The 14,206-nt window shown below is 52.2% G+C and overlaps 2 protein-coding genes across 4 annotated transcripts; both read right to left on the reverse strand.

Moving 5' to 3' along the window:
- On the reverse strand, window positions 1-1,251 carry LOC123056658 (acyl transferase 15-like). Its single transcript, XM_044479978.1, has one exon. The coding sequence runs from the start codon at window positions 1,249-1,251 to the stop codon at window positions 1-3; it is 1,251 nt and encodes a 416-aa protein (XP_044335913.1).
- A 2,209-nt stretch (window positions 1,252-3,460) lies between these two features.
- On the reverse strand, window positions 3,461-13,150 carry LOC123059950 (metal tolerance protein 7). Of its 3 annotated transcripts, none has more exons than XM_044482506.1 (5): window positions 12,724-13,150; window positions 4,962-5,080; window positions 4,593-4,838; window positions 4,200-4,511; window positions 3,461-4,114 (listed from the first exon to the last, which is right to left on the reverse strand). In XM_044482506.1, exons 1-5 carry the CDS (start codon window positions 12,839-12,841, stop codon window positions 3,770-3,772), a joined length of 1,140 nt encoding a protein of 379 aa, XP_044338441.1. In that variant the 5' UTR covers window positions 12,842-13,150; the 3' UTR covers window positions 3,461-3,769. The 3 variants fall into 3 exon arrangements, with proteins under 3 accessions (XP_044338441.1, XP_044338440.1, XP_044338439.1); XM_044482505.1 differs by lacking the exon at window positions 12,724-13,150 and adding an exon at window positions 8,626-8,909; XM_044482504.1 differs by lacking the exon at window positions 12,724-13,150 and adding an exon at window positions 7,720-7,964.
- Window positions 13,151-14,206: the final 1,056 nt, after the last annotated feature.

Genomic DNA, 14,206 nt, shown 5'->3' on the forward strand with positions numbered 1-14,206 from the left:
TCAGTGGAGCGTCGCCAGCTCGGCATGGAATCCGTCGGCGTGCTCCTCCCTGACGCAGAACGCCAGCACATTCACGCCCTCGCCGTCCTTCCTCGAACACGGCAGGCACGGGATGCAGCATGGCGCCCACGTCACCTCCATGTCGGCCATCACCCTCGCCGGCCTCCCGCCGCCGAAGTCCACCCCGTCCAGCCCGATGCCGCCCCAGCTCGACACGAACAGCGGCGCGTGCCCGCGGAGCGCGCCGACGACCTCCTCGCCGAACAGCACGGGCTCGTAATCTCCAAGGATGCACGGTATCCGCTCCTTGCCGCGCCTGATCAGCCTCGCCGTCTCGGCGGTGCCGCCGTCCGCCACCGCGCCACACGTCGACACGGCCATCTGCAGCGCGATGCAGTTGCCGTAGTAGCCGTCCTTGGCGCCGATGTGCCTCCGCACGTTGGCCGTGAAGACCAGCAGCGCGGGGGAGGCCGGGTCGGCGTTCATCGCGCGGGTCCGGCACCGCCATACCGCGGCCGCCACGACGTCGAACGTCGAGCACGGCTGGTGGTCCGCGCCGCCGTGCTCTGCCTTGACGCGGTTGATGAAGCTCCAAGGGATGGTCACGTCCGTGCGGGCGTACTCGGCGTGCGTGAAGTCCAGGTACGGCCCCACGGCGCCCAACAGGTGCGGGATCTCCGGGAGCGCCGCGTCGTGCCTCACCGGAACGACCGACGGCGTGGGCAGCCCGCGCGCGAGCTCGCCGACGGCCCCTAGGAACTGGGCCATCCCGAAGGCGTCGGCGACGGCATGGTTCCACGTCGCCCCGACGACGTATCCGCCGCAGGCGAACTCCGTGACCTGCATCATCAGCAGCGGGCAATCTGACATGCGGACGCGATCGCTACACCGGACGACAAAAGCGTCCAGAGGGGCCACCGGCGGCGAGTCAAGGAACCTGACGTCCTCCAGAGTGCAGCTCGCCGTCGCGGCGACGTACTCGACGCCATCACCGGTGCATGCGAGCTGGACGTCCGGGCCGCTGGCGTCGAGGCGACCGGCGAGGGGGTAGTAGTGGACCAGTGCATGGGACAGCGCGCGCCGTATGATCTCAGCCGGCTCGTGGATCGGGCGGTCGAAGACGTGGAGCGACGTGACTGGCAGGTAGAGGCAGCCCTTGTCAGTGGAAGTGAGAGGCAGATGGCCGGCCGGCGTGGGCTCCGACGGGCCGACCAGCACCGGCAGCGAGCACTGGGTCACAGCGAACTTCATCCTGCTCGATCGTGGACTAGTGTAGGTTTGTCTCTTTGGCTCAACTGGTCGGTCGCTCGGTGCAGAATTGCAGATTACAGGCCGACACGTACTTAACTATGGCTAACTTTGGCTTAGTATACAAGTAGTACTTAACCAACCCGAAGTATACTAAGGGCACCGACACCAATCCAAGTGGCTTAGCCGCCATTTTTCCTATACAAAATTCGCCACAAGTCTTAGAAAAACTAGCGTGAACATGGTTCCGTTGACAACGCACAAATACCGGACCTCAATACAAGGTGTCAGAAGACTAATCCAGACGAAGGCCTATCTAATCTGGGGAAAAGCTTTCCCTCGACCCGCTCATCACGCATTGACCGCCATGTGTGGCTTGACCACCATCTCTCTCTCATCCATCTCCTCTGACAGTCCATTCTCCTCGCGACACATATGGCGAGGCCTACGGCCACAGAGCTTTGCTGCTGCAACACCGAGCCACACGTGTTGCATATGCTTCACAATGTCGTTTGTGTTGCAAAAGGCTTAGCAACGTTGTCCGTGTTGAAAAGGGCCTTCAAAACAGCGTTCATGTTGCCATGGTGGCAACCTAATCCGAGCAGCAATCATCATTGTTGCTCCGCGCTTCTGCAATATCATTCGTGTTGCAAAGGCTTCAAAATGTCCTTCGTGTTGCAAAGGGCCTTCACAACGTCATCTGTGTTACCATGATGGCAGCCTGATCCATGCAACAACCATCGTTGCTACTTTTCTTTCTGCAATGTCGTATGTGTTGTAAAGGGCCTCCGCAATAACGTTTGTGTTTCATAGGCCTTTGCAATGTTGTTGGTATTGCAAGGGCCTCACGACGTGATGCTGGCTGCTCGATCGCACCAATTCAAATGGCTCATGACCCGACTGATCTTTTACAAATATCAGCTAGCCCACACATAGCAGACGCTCTATATAATTTGCGTGAAGTCAAACAATGCATAGCTTGGCGAAAATGAAGCTATAACTAAAAGTAGCACTTTCTAGACAATAATAGAGGAGATCACAGAACATCGTCTTTTAATTTGAGTTTAGGAGGTTAGATTTTGAAGCTCATAATTTAGTGAAGCATGCATTCTCTCTCAGTGGTGGCCGTCATGTTTAGTTAGGTCATTCCGGAGATCTTTCTTCTGTCTGTGTGAACATTGTGATGACTTAATAAAGACTTCATGAGATAAGGTTTTTGACCTTGGCACGATCGCGTGCACGAGCGCGGGTAATGCAAGGAGAGATGACCCCTTTTGGCGGTAATGTTCAAAAACACAATGAAGCGATAAGCAAAAGTAGCATTTTCCATATTCCCTCCTGGTGTCTCGAGGGGTTTGCGTGCCATCGGTACGAGCAGCGATACGACAAGTTGTGGCCATCTTCTCTTGTGTTGGTTCAGGTGGTTTCTTTGGTAGAGCGTATGAGCACAGTTGGTTCAAGTAGAGATGTCCTCTTTTGGCGGAAATGTTCAAAAACACAATGAAGCGATAAGCAAAAGTAGCACTTTCTAGACGAGTAGGCATTTCGGTGTCCAGGCTCATCCGCACCCGGTTAGAAAAAAATTCGTAACACATACAAAACAAATTCAAAAAATTCCAAATTTTTTTGTGTGGTAGAAAATTTGATGTGTGAGACCACATGTTGTGTGATGCTAGAAAGAGTTCATTTATTAGGCTATAGACTCATTATGCCTTGAAATATGTGATGTTACAGTAACTATCTAAGTTATCACAAACCCATCTCTTCTCATTAATTAGCTGCCACATAAGCAATCTTGTATTGAAATGTGTGATGTTACTAGTTAAGTTACTTCCATTGTGACTAGTCTAAAACTGTATTGACCAAAAGGAACCATCTCCATTTTCATATTCTTCATTGAGAGACTCGAGATACTTTAACTCACGTGTTCTTCGAAGAGATGTGTATAGCACTAGCAAAGGTGAATCATATATAGCTTTGTCTCTTTGTGAACATTAATGTACAATTAGAGAATTCAACTCGTGACCTCTTGAATCTTACACCCAAGCCGTCAAGTCGAGAATCAAACCTGAAACATCCCTCTTTCCAAACTGATTGACGTTTCAGTCTAGGCGTCATTGTTGAGGAGTGCATTATCTACCCGCGGGCGTTTGAGCGGCCATATTTAACATATCCGGCTGTAGATGCTCTAAGTACCACGAGACAAACAATCTTGAGAATTCAAAGAGAGATCACACGTTGTCTTTCTATTGACTCGAGAGAAGAGAAAGCATGCAAGGAGAGATACCGACGATTATGTTCGAAACCCTATGAAGCGATAACCAAAGAGTACACTTTGGGCAATACCTATACCTCGGCTTGGGAGTGATAATTTAAGACGCGACATGACCTTTAAGGTCACAGCCGTTATACAACTGCCTACCAGGAGATTCAAGTGAAAGGCATGGCAAAAAACAGGGCATGCACACACATACATTCTCAATACCATGCATATTTCAGGAGAAGAGCATGATGAGAGAGATCAGACGTCGGCCTTGTGCTCTGGGCGGTGGGTGAACTCGAAGTCGACGTGCACGAAGGCACGCTCCACCTCGGGCAGCTGCTCCAGCTTCTCCTGCAGCGCCTCCCCGATGTCGTGCGCCTGGCTGAGCGGCATGTCGCCGGGGAGCACCACGTCCACCTCCACGAAGTAGTGCGTCCCGAAGGTGTATGCCCTCACCGTGTCGATGTGCCGGATCTCCTCATGGTGGTTCCAGATGAGGTAGGTGAGCTTGGTGAGGTACTCGGCCGGCGCCGACCTCCCGATCAGCGTGCCCACGTTCTCCAGCACCGTCCGCGCCCACGTGGTGATCGTGTACAGCGCGATCTGCATGCATGCAACGCCATGGCCATTCAAATTACACTTCAAACCTCTGTGGTTTCCATTGTAGAAGTAGATCTTGGAGGCTTACCAGTATGGCTCCGACGGGGTCCATCCACCATTTGTACTTGACGGCGAGCAGCGCGCTGACGAGGCCGACGGAGTTGGTGATGACGTCGAAGAAGTGGTCCTGCGCGTAGGCCCGGACGATCTCGTTCTTGAAGGTCCGGCAGTAGAGCATGAGGAAGAACTTGACGACGGCCACGGACGACATGCTGCCCACCATCCACATCTCCTTCCAGGTGTCGAACGTGGTGTGCTCCTGCGTCACCAGCTCCCGCCCCGACTCGATCAGCACCTGGAACCCCAGGCACCCCATCACCGACGCGAACACCACGATCCCCTGCGACAATGTCAGCAACTCATCAACATTCGCAATGCAAACACATGGTCGGAGTGCATGAAGAATCGCATATGTATATACCACTGGCTGCATGCGCCTCTTGCCGATCGGGTAGCTGTACTTGTTGGGCTTCTTCATGGCGTGCGCCGTGAACCAGAGGATGAACCCTGAGAGGAGATCCAGCAGCGAGTCCAGCGTCGACGCGATCACTGCCATCGACTGGGTCTCGACGGAAGCGACGACTTTCCCGACGAACAGCACCAGGTTGATGATGTTGGACAGGTTGATCGCCAGCTTTTCGCCCTTGGCCAATTGCCGCAGCTCTTCCTATTTAAAGACAACAGTGAGGACGTGTAGCAAGTATCAGTTGAGTAGTAGGAGTAGTAGCTAGGAGCATTTGTTAGTAGAAAGCTGTTACGCATGTAACAATGGATTCTGGATTTGTAGTACCTCGGTAGGAGCACTGTTCTGATCCAAGAAACCGAGCTCATTCATGCTCTCCATCTCGCTGAAATCCTTGAGAAGACTCTCCTGCTTCTCGTAGTACTTTGCGATTTTCCTTTGTTTCCCTGAAATGGGTAACTTTATTATATATCACAAGGAACATTGAAATGGCTAAATTAACCTTGATTCAAGCTTGATCAAATGCTAAAGGTGGTTTTCAGTACCACCACCGGTGCAACTGAATTCAGTGCTACGTACTAGTTATTCTCTACGTTCAAGTGACAATAGGGACAATAAGACATGTGCAGTCTCCAACATGCTTAGGGATCCTGGGTCAAGTGATTTTCATTACAGATAATAGTGAAGGTTGGGGTAGTTTCCCGGCAAATCCTATTCTACGCGCTATGCAAATAATAGAACCCAAATCGCAGTCACATAAATGAATGAGTAGTTTCTTACAATATGATTATTATTTTTCAGAAATATGTGAACATTTTTTAAACATGAGAACATTTTTTGGCCATTATTAATTCAGAAATATATGAATGTTTCCATTTGTTATTATTTTTTGACAAAATTGTCAACTTTATTTAATAAATAATATATATGTTTTATCGAGAAAAAGAAAAGATAATGGGTTGTATAGAAACTGGCCCATATTTTTTGACAAAGAGTGAATTTTATTGACTCATAATGAAGCATCAAGGAGATATAAACACAATGAGGACACACCAGGTCTCTGCATAAACTAGGATGCATACAACCAACACCAATACACGCGAAAAAACACGTCGGCAAAGAGCAAAGTCATAAAAGACCAAAGCTATGCCTATGCGAGGAAAAAAAACCGAGGCAATCAAAACGGTGATCGGCAAAGTATCCGCATCAACTATCTCTTGACAACACAAAGACATCATGAAAGGTTCTTCCAAAGCAACTGGCCCATATAAGAGGGCTTGAAGTGATTTAGCTTAGGGGTGAAAAAGGAGCGGAAATTTTCTCGATTTTTCGAGAAACACAAAAATGGAGAGGAAATATGAAGGTAGCGGAATGGAAACAGAACTTTTTACGCGGAAACAAAAACAGAAACGGAACGGATTTTTTTCTGGTGAAAAAAGATTCTGTTTCCATAAATACGGAACTTTCCGCTATTTCATGACTCATGTAGCCCAGACTACTCAATAAAACCTACGTTGTGGCCCAACAACCAGAACGTTAATCACCTTCTACGATTCACTATACCAAACATGCCACACCAAACAATGCATGCACCTCCACGTAGTATCGCTGGTTTAGGGGATCATCGAAAAACGGTATAGTCATATAAATTGAATTAGGTTGTTGGTTTGCTTGTGTTTTTCTCAATTATTCAAGAGGACTTTTAGTTCCTACGAACATCCAATTTTGTATCTAATTTTGTTTCAGGTACTATAAGAGTTTGTATCTGTTTCGAGGGTTTCTATATTCATTTCTAGTTCTCGAAAAGAAAAATATGAGAACAAATATAGCAGCGCTCAGTTTTGTCCGTTTCCGCAATGTTTTCATCCATATAATTTGGCTTTTATTCTTCGGCGAGATGAGAGAATAGGAGTATTCGTAGTTTCCATCCCAAGACGAAATTGTCCTAGGCAGCTAGATTTCCCTTTCTAGAGACAACACTCTTCCTCTAGCTTTCCCCTTCCATCCGGTCCACCAACTCTTCGTTCTCCCTTCATTGCTTATTTCCTCATATCCAGTTAATAATGCAATGCGTTGCTTAACATTGGTCCATCATCATCTTAAAAAGGGATATGCTATTCTAGTGTCGAGTCATTTGCACTGACAATTTCTTGCTAATGGTGATGACTCTACCACTCACATAGTAGTGGAACAGAGTTAGACCCAACCGACAAATTAAACAATGTTACTCACCCAATAATGTGATGATAGATCAGGACTGTCGTGGAAACATTAGAAAACAAGCTGGTGCCATCACGGTTTCCGCACATTTTTACTTTTGGGATGTTGCATCGAACTTTCCTGCCTACATTTGCCGCTCCAGTTTCGTTTTCGTTCTTGAAATGGACAATGGGCAATGCATGGCCGGGTATGGAAAGAAGGGAACAAGATGCGCTCCAACAGCTGTAAGATCTCCTACTAATCTGGAAATGCTGCCTAAGCAATGCTCTAACGACCGGAGTTGTAAAGAAAAACACACGCACACACAAGGACCTTCTCTTGTTCTACTTCCCGATCAAAGTAATAAGAATAAAATGTGCTTCCAATATGTAAGATCTCCTACAAAGTTGTACTAAAGCTGCGACACTTACCGTGGATCGGAGGGAGCACTAATTTGTAAATAATCTTAAAATCTGCATCGCTAACTCTCTGAGATGTTCAGTCTCTTCTTCGTTGTGCTGTGATCTCGCCTGTGATAGCTGAACCCTGTAAGCAGCCGTCCAGTCAGAACGGGCATGTTTGCCTAGGGAGCTACTCCCTAACCAAGAGGCCGTTGTAGAATCTCCCGACCCGTGCGTGGGAAAAGCATCGGTAACAGTAGAAAAATGAAGGATGATATCGAGTCGATCGCGTGCAAAGGTATCGGCGATCATATCAGCGGAGGTGCTCGATACCACATGGTACATGTGGTTAGCAAACTCAAAATTCACAGCGGAGGTGCTCGATCGTAGTCAATCACACATGACGGCAAACTCACGGAGCAGAGTAGGCACGCAGCTGGCGAGCTTCCAAGAAGAACAAGGCGAGAGAGGAGCGGGAAACGCACCGGCACCGTGGGACGGGCAGGCGGCGCCGAAGAGCCTGGCGAAGAAGGGCGGCTGCTCCGGGACGCGCATGGCGTCGCTGCTGCCCATGCGCAGCCTCCACGACGCCGCCGCCGGCTCCGGCTCCCCCTCCTCGCGTCCAACCGCCGTCGCCATGCCCCCCCTCCTCTGGCGCGCTGACAGATTCGTGGAGGCTAAATCTCTCCTGCCTCTTGTTACCACTTGTGGCACGTAACAGCGTCCCCTACTTAAGTGCCGAGCCGTGGATCTGCGCCGACTAGCTTCTTGGTCGTGTCGTGCTCGCACCTGCTGCCGGCTGGCCGTGGACGGTGACAACAAAAGCAGAAAGAGGCATCCTACATTCCTACTCCTGTCACGCGCTGGATTAGCTAGCTAAACATGGCGACACGACCATACCACCAACACCTTTCGCGTAAGCAAAAGCAAATCCATCGAATCCATCTTCTTCCGGCACTTGTTGCAATTAAAGAGACTTTCGGCGTGCGTACGTTCTGGTGTCGATCAAGTCGGCGACGCCAAGTTAACGACTAGGTATATATCAACAACCACTCTGCCTGGCTATTAACCACTCTGTTATGTACTGGTTTAACCCTGTGAGTAGCGTAGCTAGTAGCTACCGGTTACTTTTGGGCATTTTGGGGGCTAGCTGGTATATAGAATCTTGACGCCGGTGGTGAAAGTGATGGAATATCTCCCCAACTTTGCGACGGCTCCATCGATCGAGCATATATGGTGGCGCAAAGGTGCCAGCGACAGACAGTGGCACCGAAAACATGTACTCACAGGACACAAAAGGAGATGAAGCAAAGTCGCTATAGCAAGAAGAAGAAGAAGAAGAAGAAGAAGAAGAAGAAGAGGGAAACGAACGAGAGAGAAGCTGCGCGCACCGTGTAGGGAAGGGCAGGCGGAGCCGATGAGCCTGGAGAAGAAAGGTGGCCGCCGCTCCGGGGCGCGCAGGGCGTCGCTGCTGCCCATGCGCAGCCTCCACGACTCCGCCGCCGTCGCCATGCCCTGCTAGCTCCGCCCGCCGTCAAGCCGGCCGTACGTCTCCGGTGCAGCTCGATCGTTGGAGGCAGACAGGTTCGTGGAGTGAAGAGATCACGGGGACTGAAACCTTTGGTGCCCGTTTGCTTGCTGCCTGCTTGCGCGCGTGGTCTTGTGGAGCTGCTGGCCGTACGCAACGTCCCGCACTTACTTAAGGGCCCAGCCGTGGATCCAAGCCGACCACCTCGGTCGCTTTCCAACTCCGCGTCGGGCAGTCGGGGAAGGGGTCGTGTCGAATCGTGCTCGCAGTACGTAGTAACAGTGCTACTTTCCAGCCCAACGCCGCGCAGAAACGGAAAGGAAGCCTACTCCGGCGACGCGCTAGCCAGACCTGACGACGCGGCCACACTGGCTTTCGGGTAAGCAGAGCAAATCTATGGAATCGGTCCCGGGTTAAAGAGGCTTTCGGCAGCTCTGCAGTACGTTACGTGGTGGACGGCGACACGTACCCCGGTCAGGTCGACCATGACGATGCCAAGTTGCCGACTGCGGCGAGGGGTCTCAACCACTTCGATCTCTTTTCCCCTCTGGCTACTGCTGGCTGCCGTGACGGCTCGGCGAGGCGATGGCGCCAAGACAGGCCGGGTACATGCAACGGGGTGGGTACACCATGGTCCACGAGTCTTGCCGCTTTGCTGCCCAAGTCCGATGGGGAGATGCACGCGGCGGACCGGGCACGGCGACGCGGCTGTGTGGCCTTTTTTGGTATGGTAAGCCAAGCATAGCGATCCATGTGGTGCAAAAGGACACCTCCGTGCACGGGCGCGCGTGGCAGATGGCGACGGCCACCGTGGTTCGATCGATCGATCGGGGTCGACGTTGCCAAGTTGCCAACTACGGCGACCGGCGTGGCCAGTGCCCGAAAGGCATTGTAAGCAAAGCAATCTATCTAGTGAGTGGTAACTTTGATCGATGCCAAGTTGGCAGCTACGGCGAGCGCGAGCGCGCACGGCTTGTGCCGTGAGGGCACGACGCCAGGATCCGTGTTTTTTTTTTTTGAATTGGTTTGAATTGCTTACCACATATGTCACATGATGCCGAGTATTTAACCAAAAACTACCACAATTGACGGAAACGTGACAGAAAACTACCACTCTACGTTTTTGTGCGAAAAACTACCAAATTTGAACTAAACCATGGTAAAAAACTACCAAGTGTCGAAAGCGCTCGCTTCGACCGCGCTAACCCCGAATCTGACCGGCCTGGCCCGCGAATCAGTTGCCACGCGCGTTGACGGCCGTTAACGGCCGTCCCCTGTCGGAACGGCGCATGTCGGTGCGGTGGGTCAACGTCAGGGGGCGGACTTGAGCTCCCGCGAGGACGACGGCGCGGCCGTCGCGTGGCGGAACGCGGAGAGGAAGATGGCGGTGGCGGGGCCCGAATCGGCGAGGCGGAGGCGCGCGAGGACGCAGGTGCCGTGGGCGTCGAGGCGCGGGGCGGCGGCGAGGATCTCCTCCTCGTCGGCCTCATCCCAGGGGGCGGACTCGAGGTAGTCGGCGCACGCGGCGGCGGTGCGGGCGCAGCCGAGGTGCGCGGCGGCCTCGAGCAGGGCGAGCGTGCCGCTGAATCCGAAGCGGGAGACGGGGTCGGCGGCCTCAAGCAGGATCTGGCACGTCGGCCAGGTGTCGGAGAGGCGGTCGGCGAAGTAGCCGCTCCCGGCGGCGAGCACGCCGGAGTGGCGGTAGAGCCATTCGTCCCGGCCCGAGTCCGGCATCCGCAGTCGCACCACCACGTCGCTCGTCGCCCTGTCGCCGATCTTGGGCCGCGCCGCCGCCCTCATGCCTCCTGGTGGATTTGGGGACTGGACTGGCCGTTAACGACAGGGGACGGGCCGTTAACGGTCGTCACCGCGCGGCGACTGTCAGTTCGCCCCCGTGGCAACTGATTCGCGGGCCAGACCGGTCAGATTCGGGGTTAGCGTGGTCGAAGCGAGCGCTTTCGACACTTGGTAGTTTTTTGCCACGGTTTAGTTCAAATTTGGTAGTTTTTCGCACAAAAACGTAGAGTGGTAGTTTTCTGTCACGTTTCCGTCAATTATGGTAGTTTTTGGTTAAACACTCCATGGTGCCAGGATCCGTGGTTGGCGGGTACAGGAAAGTATTTTTTGGGCTGTAGGAAGTCCTGCCTCACATGTAATGTGATTTTCAGACAGACTGAAAATACTGAACGGCCACAGCTTTCACACACACACAAGCCTGAGCGAACTATGGACAGTAGTATCTCACCAAGTTATGGTAACTCCAAGGCCGTGTGGAGAGGAGAGGTTGCGCACCACGGAGCGGAGATGGGGTTTGCCGGCGAGGCCAAAATAACCAGGCCAGGTGGACCGGGCGCAGCGCCCCAAGTAGGCTTCTCGGTCGCCGCGTTCGCTCTGAAGCGGTGCCAGTCATATCATGTCGGTCTGACCAAGATGAATGCAGGTAGGTGGTTGTCCGGCCGCGTCCGCTCTCAGTGACAGAGAATGCACGACACGGCTTCTGCAAACAAAAGCGCGGAGAGGATTTTGGGTGAGAATGCATTATTCCTCACACACTCACAAACCTCCTACCGGGGTTCTCCCGGTTTGTGGGAATTCAGACATGCATAACAGTCTGTGGAGTGGTTTGACGTGTAACGTTCAAGATGCACTGAGGGCCAGTTTTTTTAGTGACTCATTATTTTGGTTCTTCAGAATAAGCTTATTGTAGAAGCCCAACTCAGAAGCCCACTAGTGAAATCACCAGCGCCACGGGCATGAGAACTTCGCTGGAAGGCGCAGGAAACGCCAGGGTTGGAGGTGCATGGTGTCCATGTGAGCAAGCGACGCAATGACAGGTCGATATGTTGCTTTCCATCACGCAATTAAGGACGGAAAATGGATTCCACGGACCACAGCCCTTGTTCATGTCATCAGTTAGCAGAAAACTATTCTAGGGTACAACACGACAATGCGAGGAGGCTTCATCATCACGAGAACAAGGAAAATATACAGTTTAATTATTTAGACCAGGCTCGGGCATGCATGGCGTCCAGTTGTGAGCAAGTGACGGTGCATGCGCCACACGTAGACGGGATGACGGGTCGGACGGCCGCTCGATGGGTTGCTTTCCATCGGGTCACGCGTTCAGGATTTCTTCTGAATGAGCACACACAAATATACTTTTTTTTTAGGATCTAGCACACACAAATATACTAGTAGGAGTATCCTCCTTGTGATCATCAAGCAATTAATTAAGCAGGGGAAAAGAATCCATTCCACGGGCCACAAGATATTCCCCTAGTTCATGTCATCATCATTTATAAAAACAAAATAATGTGGCTCACTCTCGTACCACACGACAATACTACCTGAATTCATCAGTTGAAGCGGCTTGACGAGAACAAGGGAATTATTCTACAATTGCTTTTGGAGGGCCGTTTCATCATTCTTTTCAGGAGAGGGGTAGAAAATGAGGCCAGGAAACTTCGTGTGCAGCTCTCAGTTGGGTCTACCTACGTGACAATGATTGACTGCCAGTTTGGAAGCGGCCGGAACCCAAGGACGAGCAGAGCGTCCGTCCGGCCGGCGGTGGCAGCGAGCGTGGACGCCACTGAGCGACCGAGCGTCGTCGCTCGGTGCGCGGTTGGTCAGACGAAACGGCGGCAGCGGCAGCATCGTCAGGCAGCACTAGCAGTTAGTACGAGATGGCACCACAAGTCTCCTCACTTTGTTCCGAAAAGAAGCGAGTGGATTAACGTGAAGAATGAGACGGGATACGGCGGCCGGCCGGCCGGCGTGCAACCAAACCAGGAGGAAATGGCAACGGAACGGCAGGCAGCAGCGCACACCAAATCAATCTGTATTTTTGTGAGCGACGGCGGAAGCAGCACGCGTACATGAATCATGCTTGCGCGGAGGAGGAATGGTAACGCAACACAGGAGCAAACGCTGCAATGGAAGAAGGAGGAAGCATGAATCATACCGTGGCCACGCATGAAGACGCGGCTGGCGAAGGGCGGCGGCTCCTTGGCCCGCTCCGGCATCTGGAACTGGAGGTCGCTGACGTTGAGCCGCCACGGCGCCGCCTGCTCCTTCCCCATGCCTGCCTGCCTGCCAGGCGCCGGGCCAAAGCACACCGGACGAGATCGGCCGGGGTCGACGGAGGGAGATCGACCGATCTTGCTTCTTGCTAGCGGTGTGCAGCGCAATGCATGAGACAGTGCAATGCAACCGCGCACGACTCGCAGGATGGTGGTGGAGGGATTTCGATCGTGTTGGTTACTATGACTTATGAGAGCCCAGAGAGGGCACAAGGAGCCAGGGCAGGGACGGGGAGAGAGAGGCAGAGGAGGAGAAAGTGTGGAGCGGTTGCGACTTGCTTGTAAAGACTCCTCGTGATGACCCGAGTGTGACCGGCGTGAGCCTGACGGACGGACGGGCGTGTTGGTTCGGCTCTTGCACCTGTCGTCTGTGATCTATCTCCCTCCGTGGGAGAGTGACCGTGATCGGATGGCGCGCCGTTGGGCCGGTGCACGGAACCCCGGTGTCCCAGTGGGAGATGACGACGCCGGCGCGCGGTTGGGTTGGGGTTGGAACTTGTCACTTTGTTTTGACACAAAGCTTTGGCACTTGTCACTTTGCGTACGTGCATGCGTGCATGCGCGGGGATAGGAGTGGCGCTTGTCGCTTTTGTTTTGGGCTGCTCGCCTGCGTGCATGCATGCCGCCCCGCCGCGCCGCGCAAAATGTTTTCTTAACATCTAAGAATGTGATGATAAAAGACGTTTTAAAAAATCAGTGTTGTAATGTCATGTCCATTCGAATCGATAAGGGGCTTTATTTATTCTTTGGCTGCATAGCATTAAAAGCAATGGATACCTTCAAAGAGGTTTGAGCTGATGCGAAAATCTCTCTCAAAAAAATTGCTAAGAAATCTCATGCCCCAAAGTAGAAATTAAAGAAAACTTAGCACGGCGACTTCCCGACCGGCTGCCTGCTGCAACAATGCTTTTCTGTCTCCGGTGAGGAAGAGGCGATGACGGCGGCACGCTTTGGACTCACTCTTGCAGTGCTTATAGTCATCGATATGAGGTCTGTGGACCTGGATGTAATTTATGTTACTAACGAAGCTAAATCCGACAAATCCCGGGGTAGGGCTAGGCGTATAGGAGTGATGGTAGCGAGGACACAAAGTTTTTTCCAGGTTCGGGCTCTCCAAGGAGATAATACACAATGTTGCGATTCTGCTTGTGTTATTGCATTATTGGGGTGCATACATATGATATACCATGAGATTGTAATGTGTTTCCATGAGCCCGGCCCCTCGGTTTATATAAATACCGAGGGGGGGTCCTAGGGTTATAAGATCCTAGTCGACTACATTTGAGGAGACAGTGTTCTCCACGAATACAACGCCTTGGAGTACATGTCAAGCCTTCTGGATCTTTTTTGTAATTGACATGGGCT

The sequence above is a fragment of the Triticum aestivum genome, chromosome 3A (assembly GCF_018294505.1).
Source record: "Triticum aestivum cultivar Chinese Spring chromosome 3A, IWGSC CS RefSeq v2.1, whole genome shotgun sequence".
Taxonomy (NCBI): Eukaryota; Viridiplantae; Streptophyta; class Magnoliopsida; order Poales; family Poaceae; genus Triticum; species Triticum aestivum.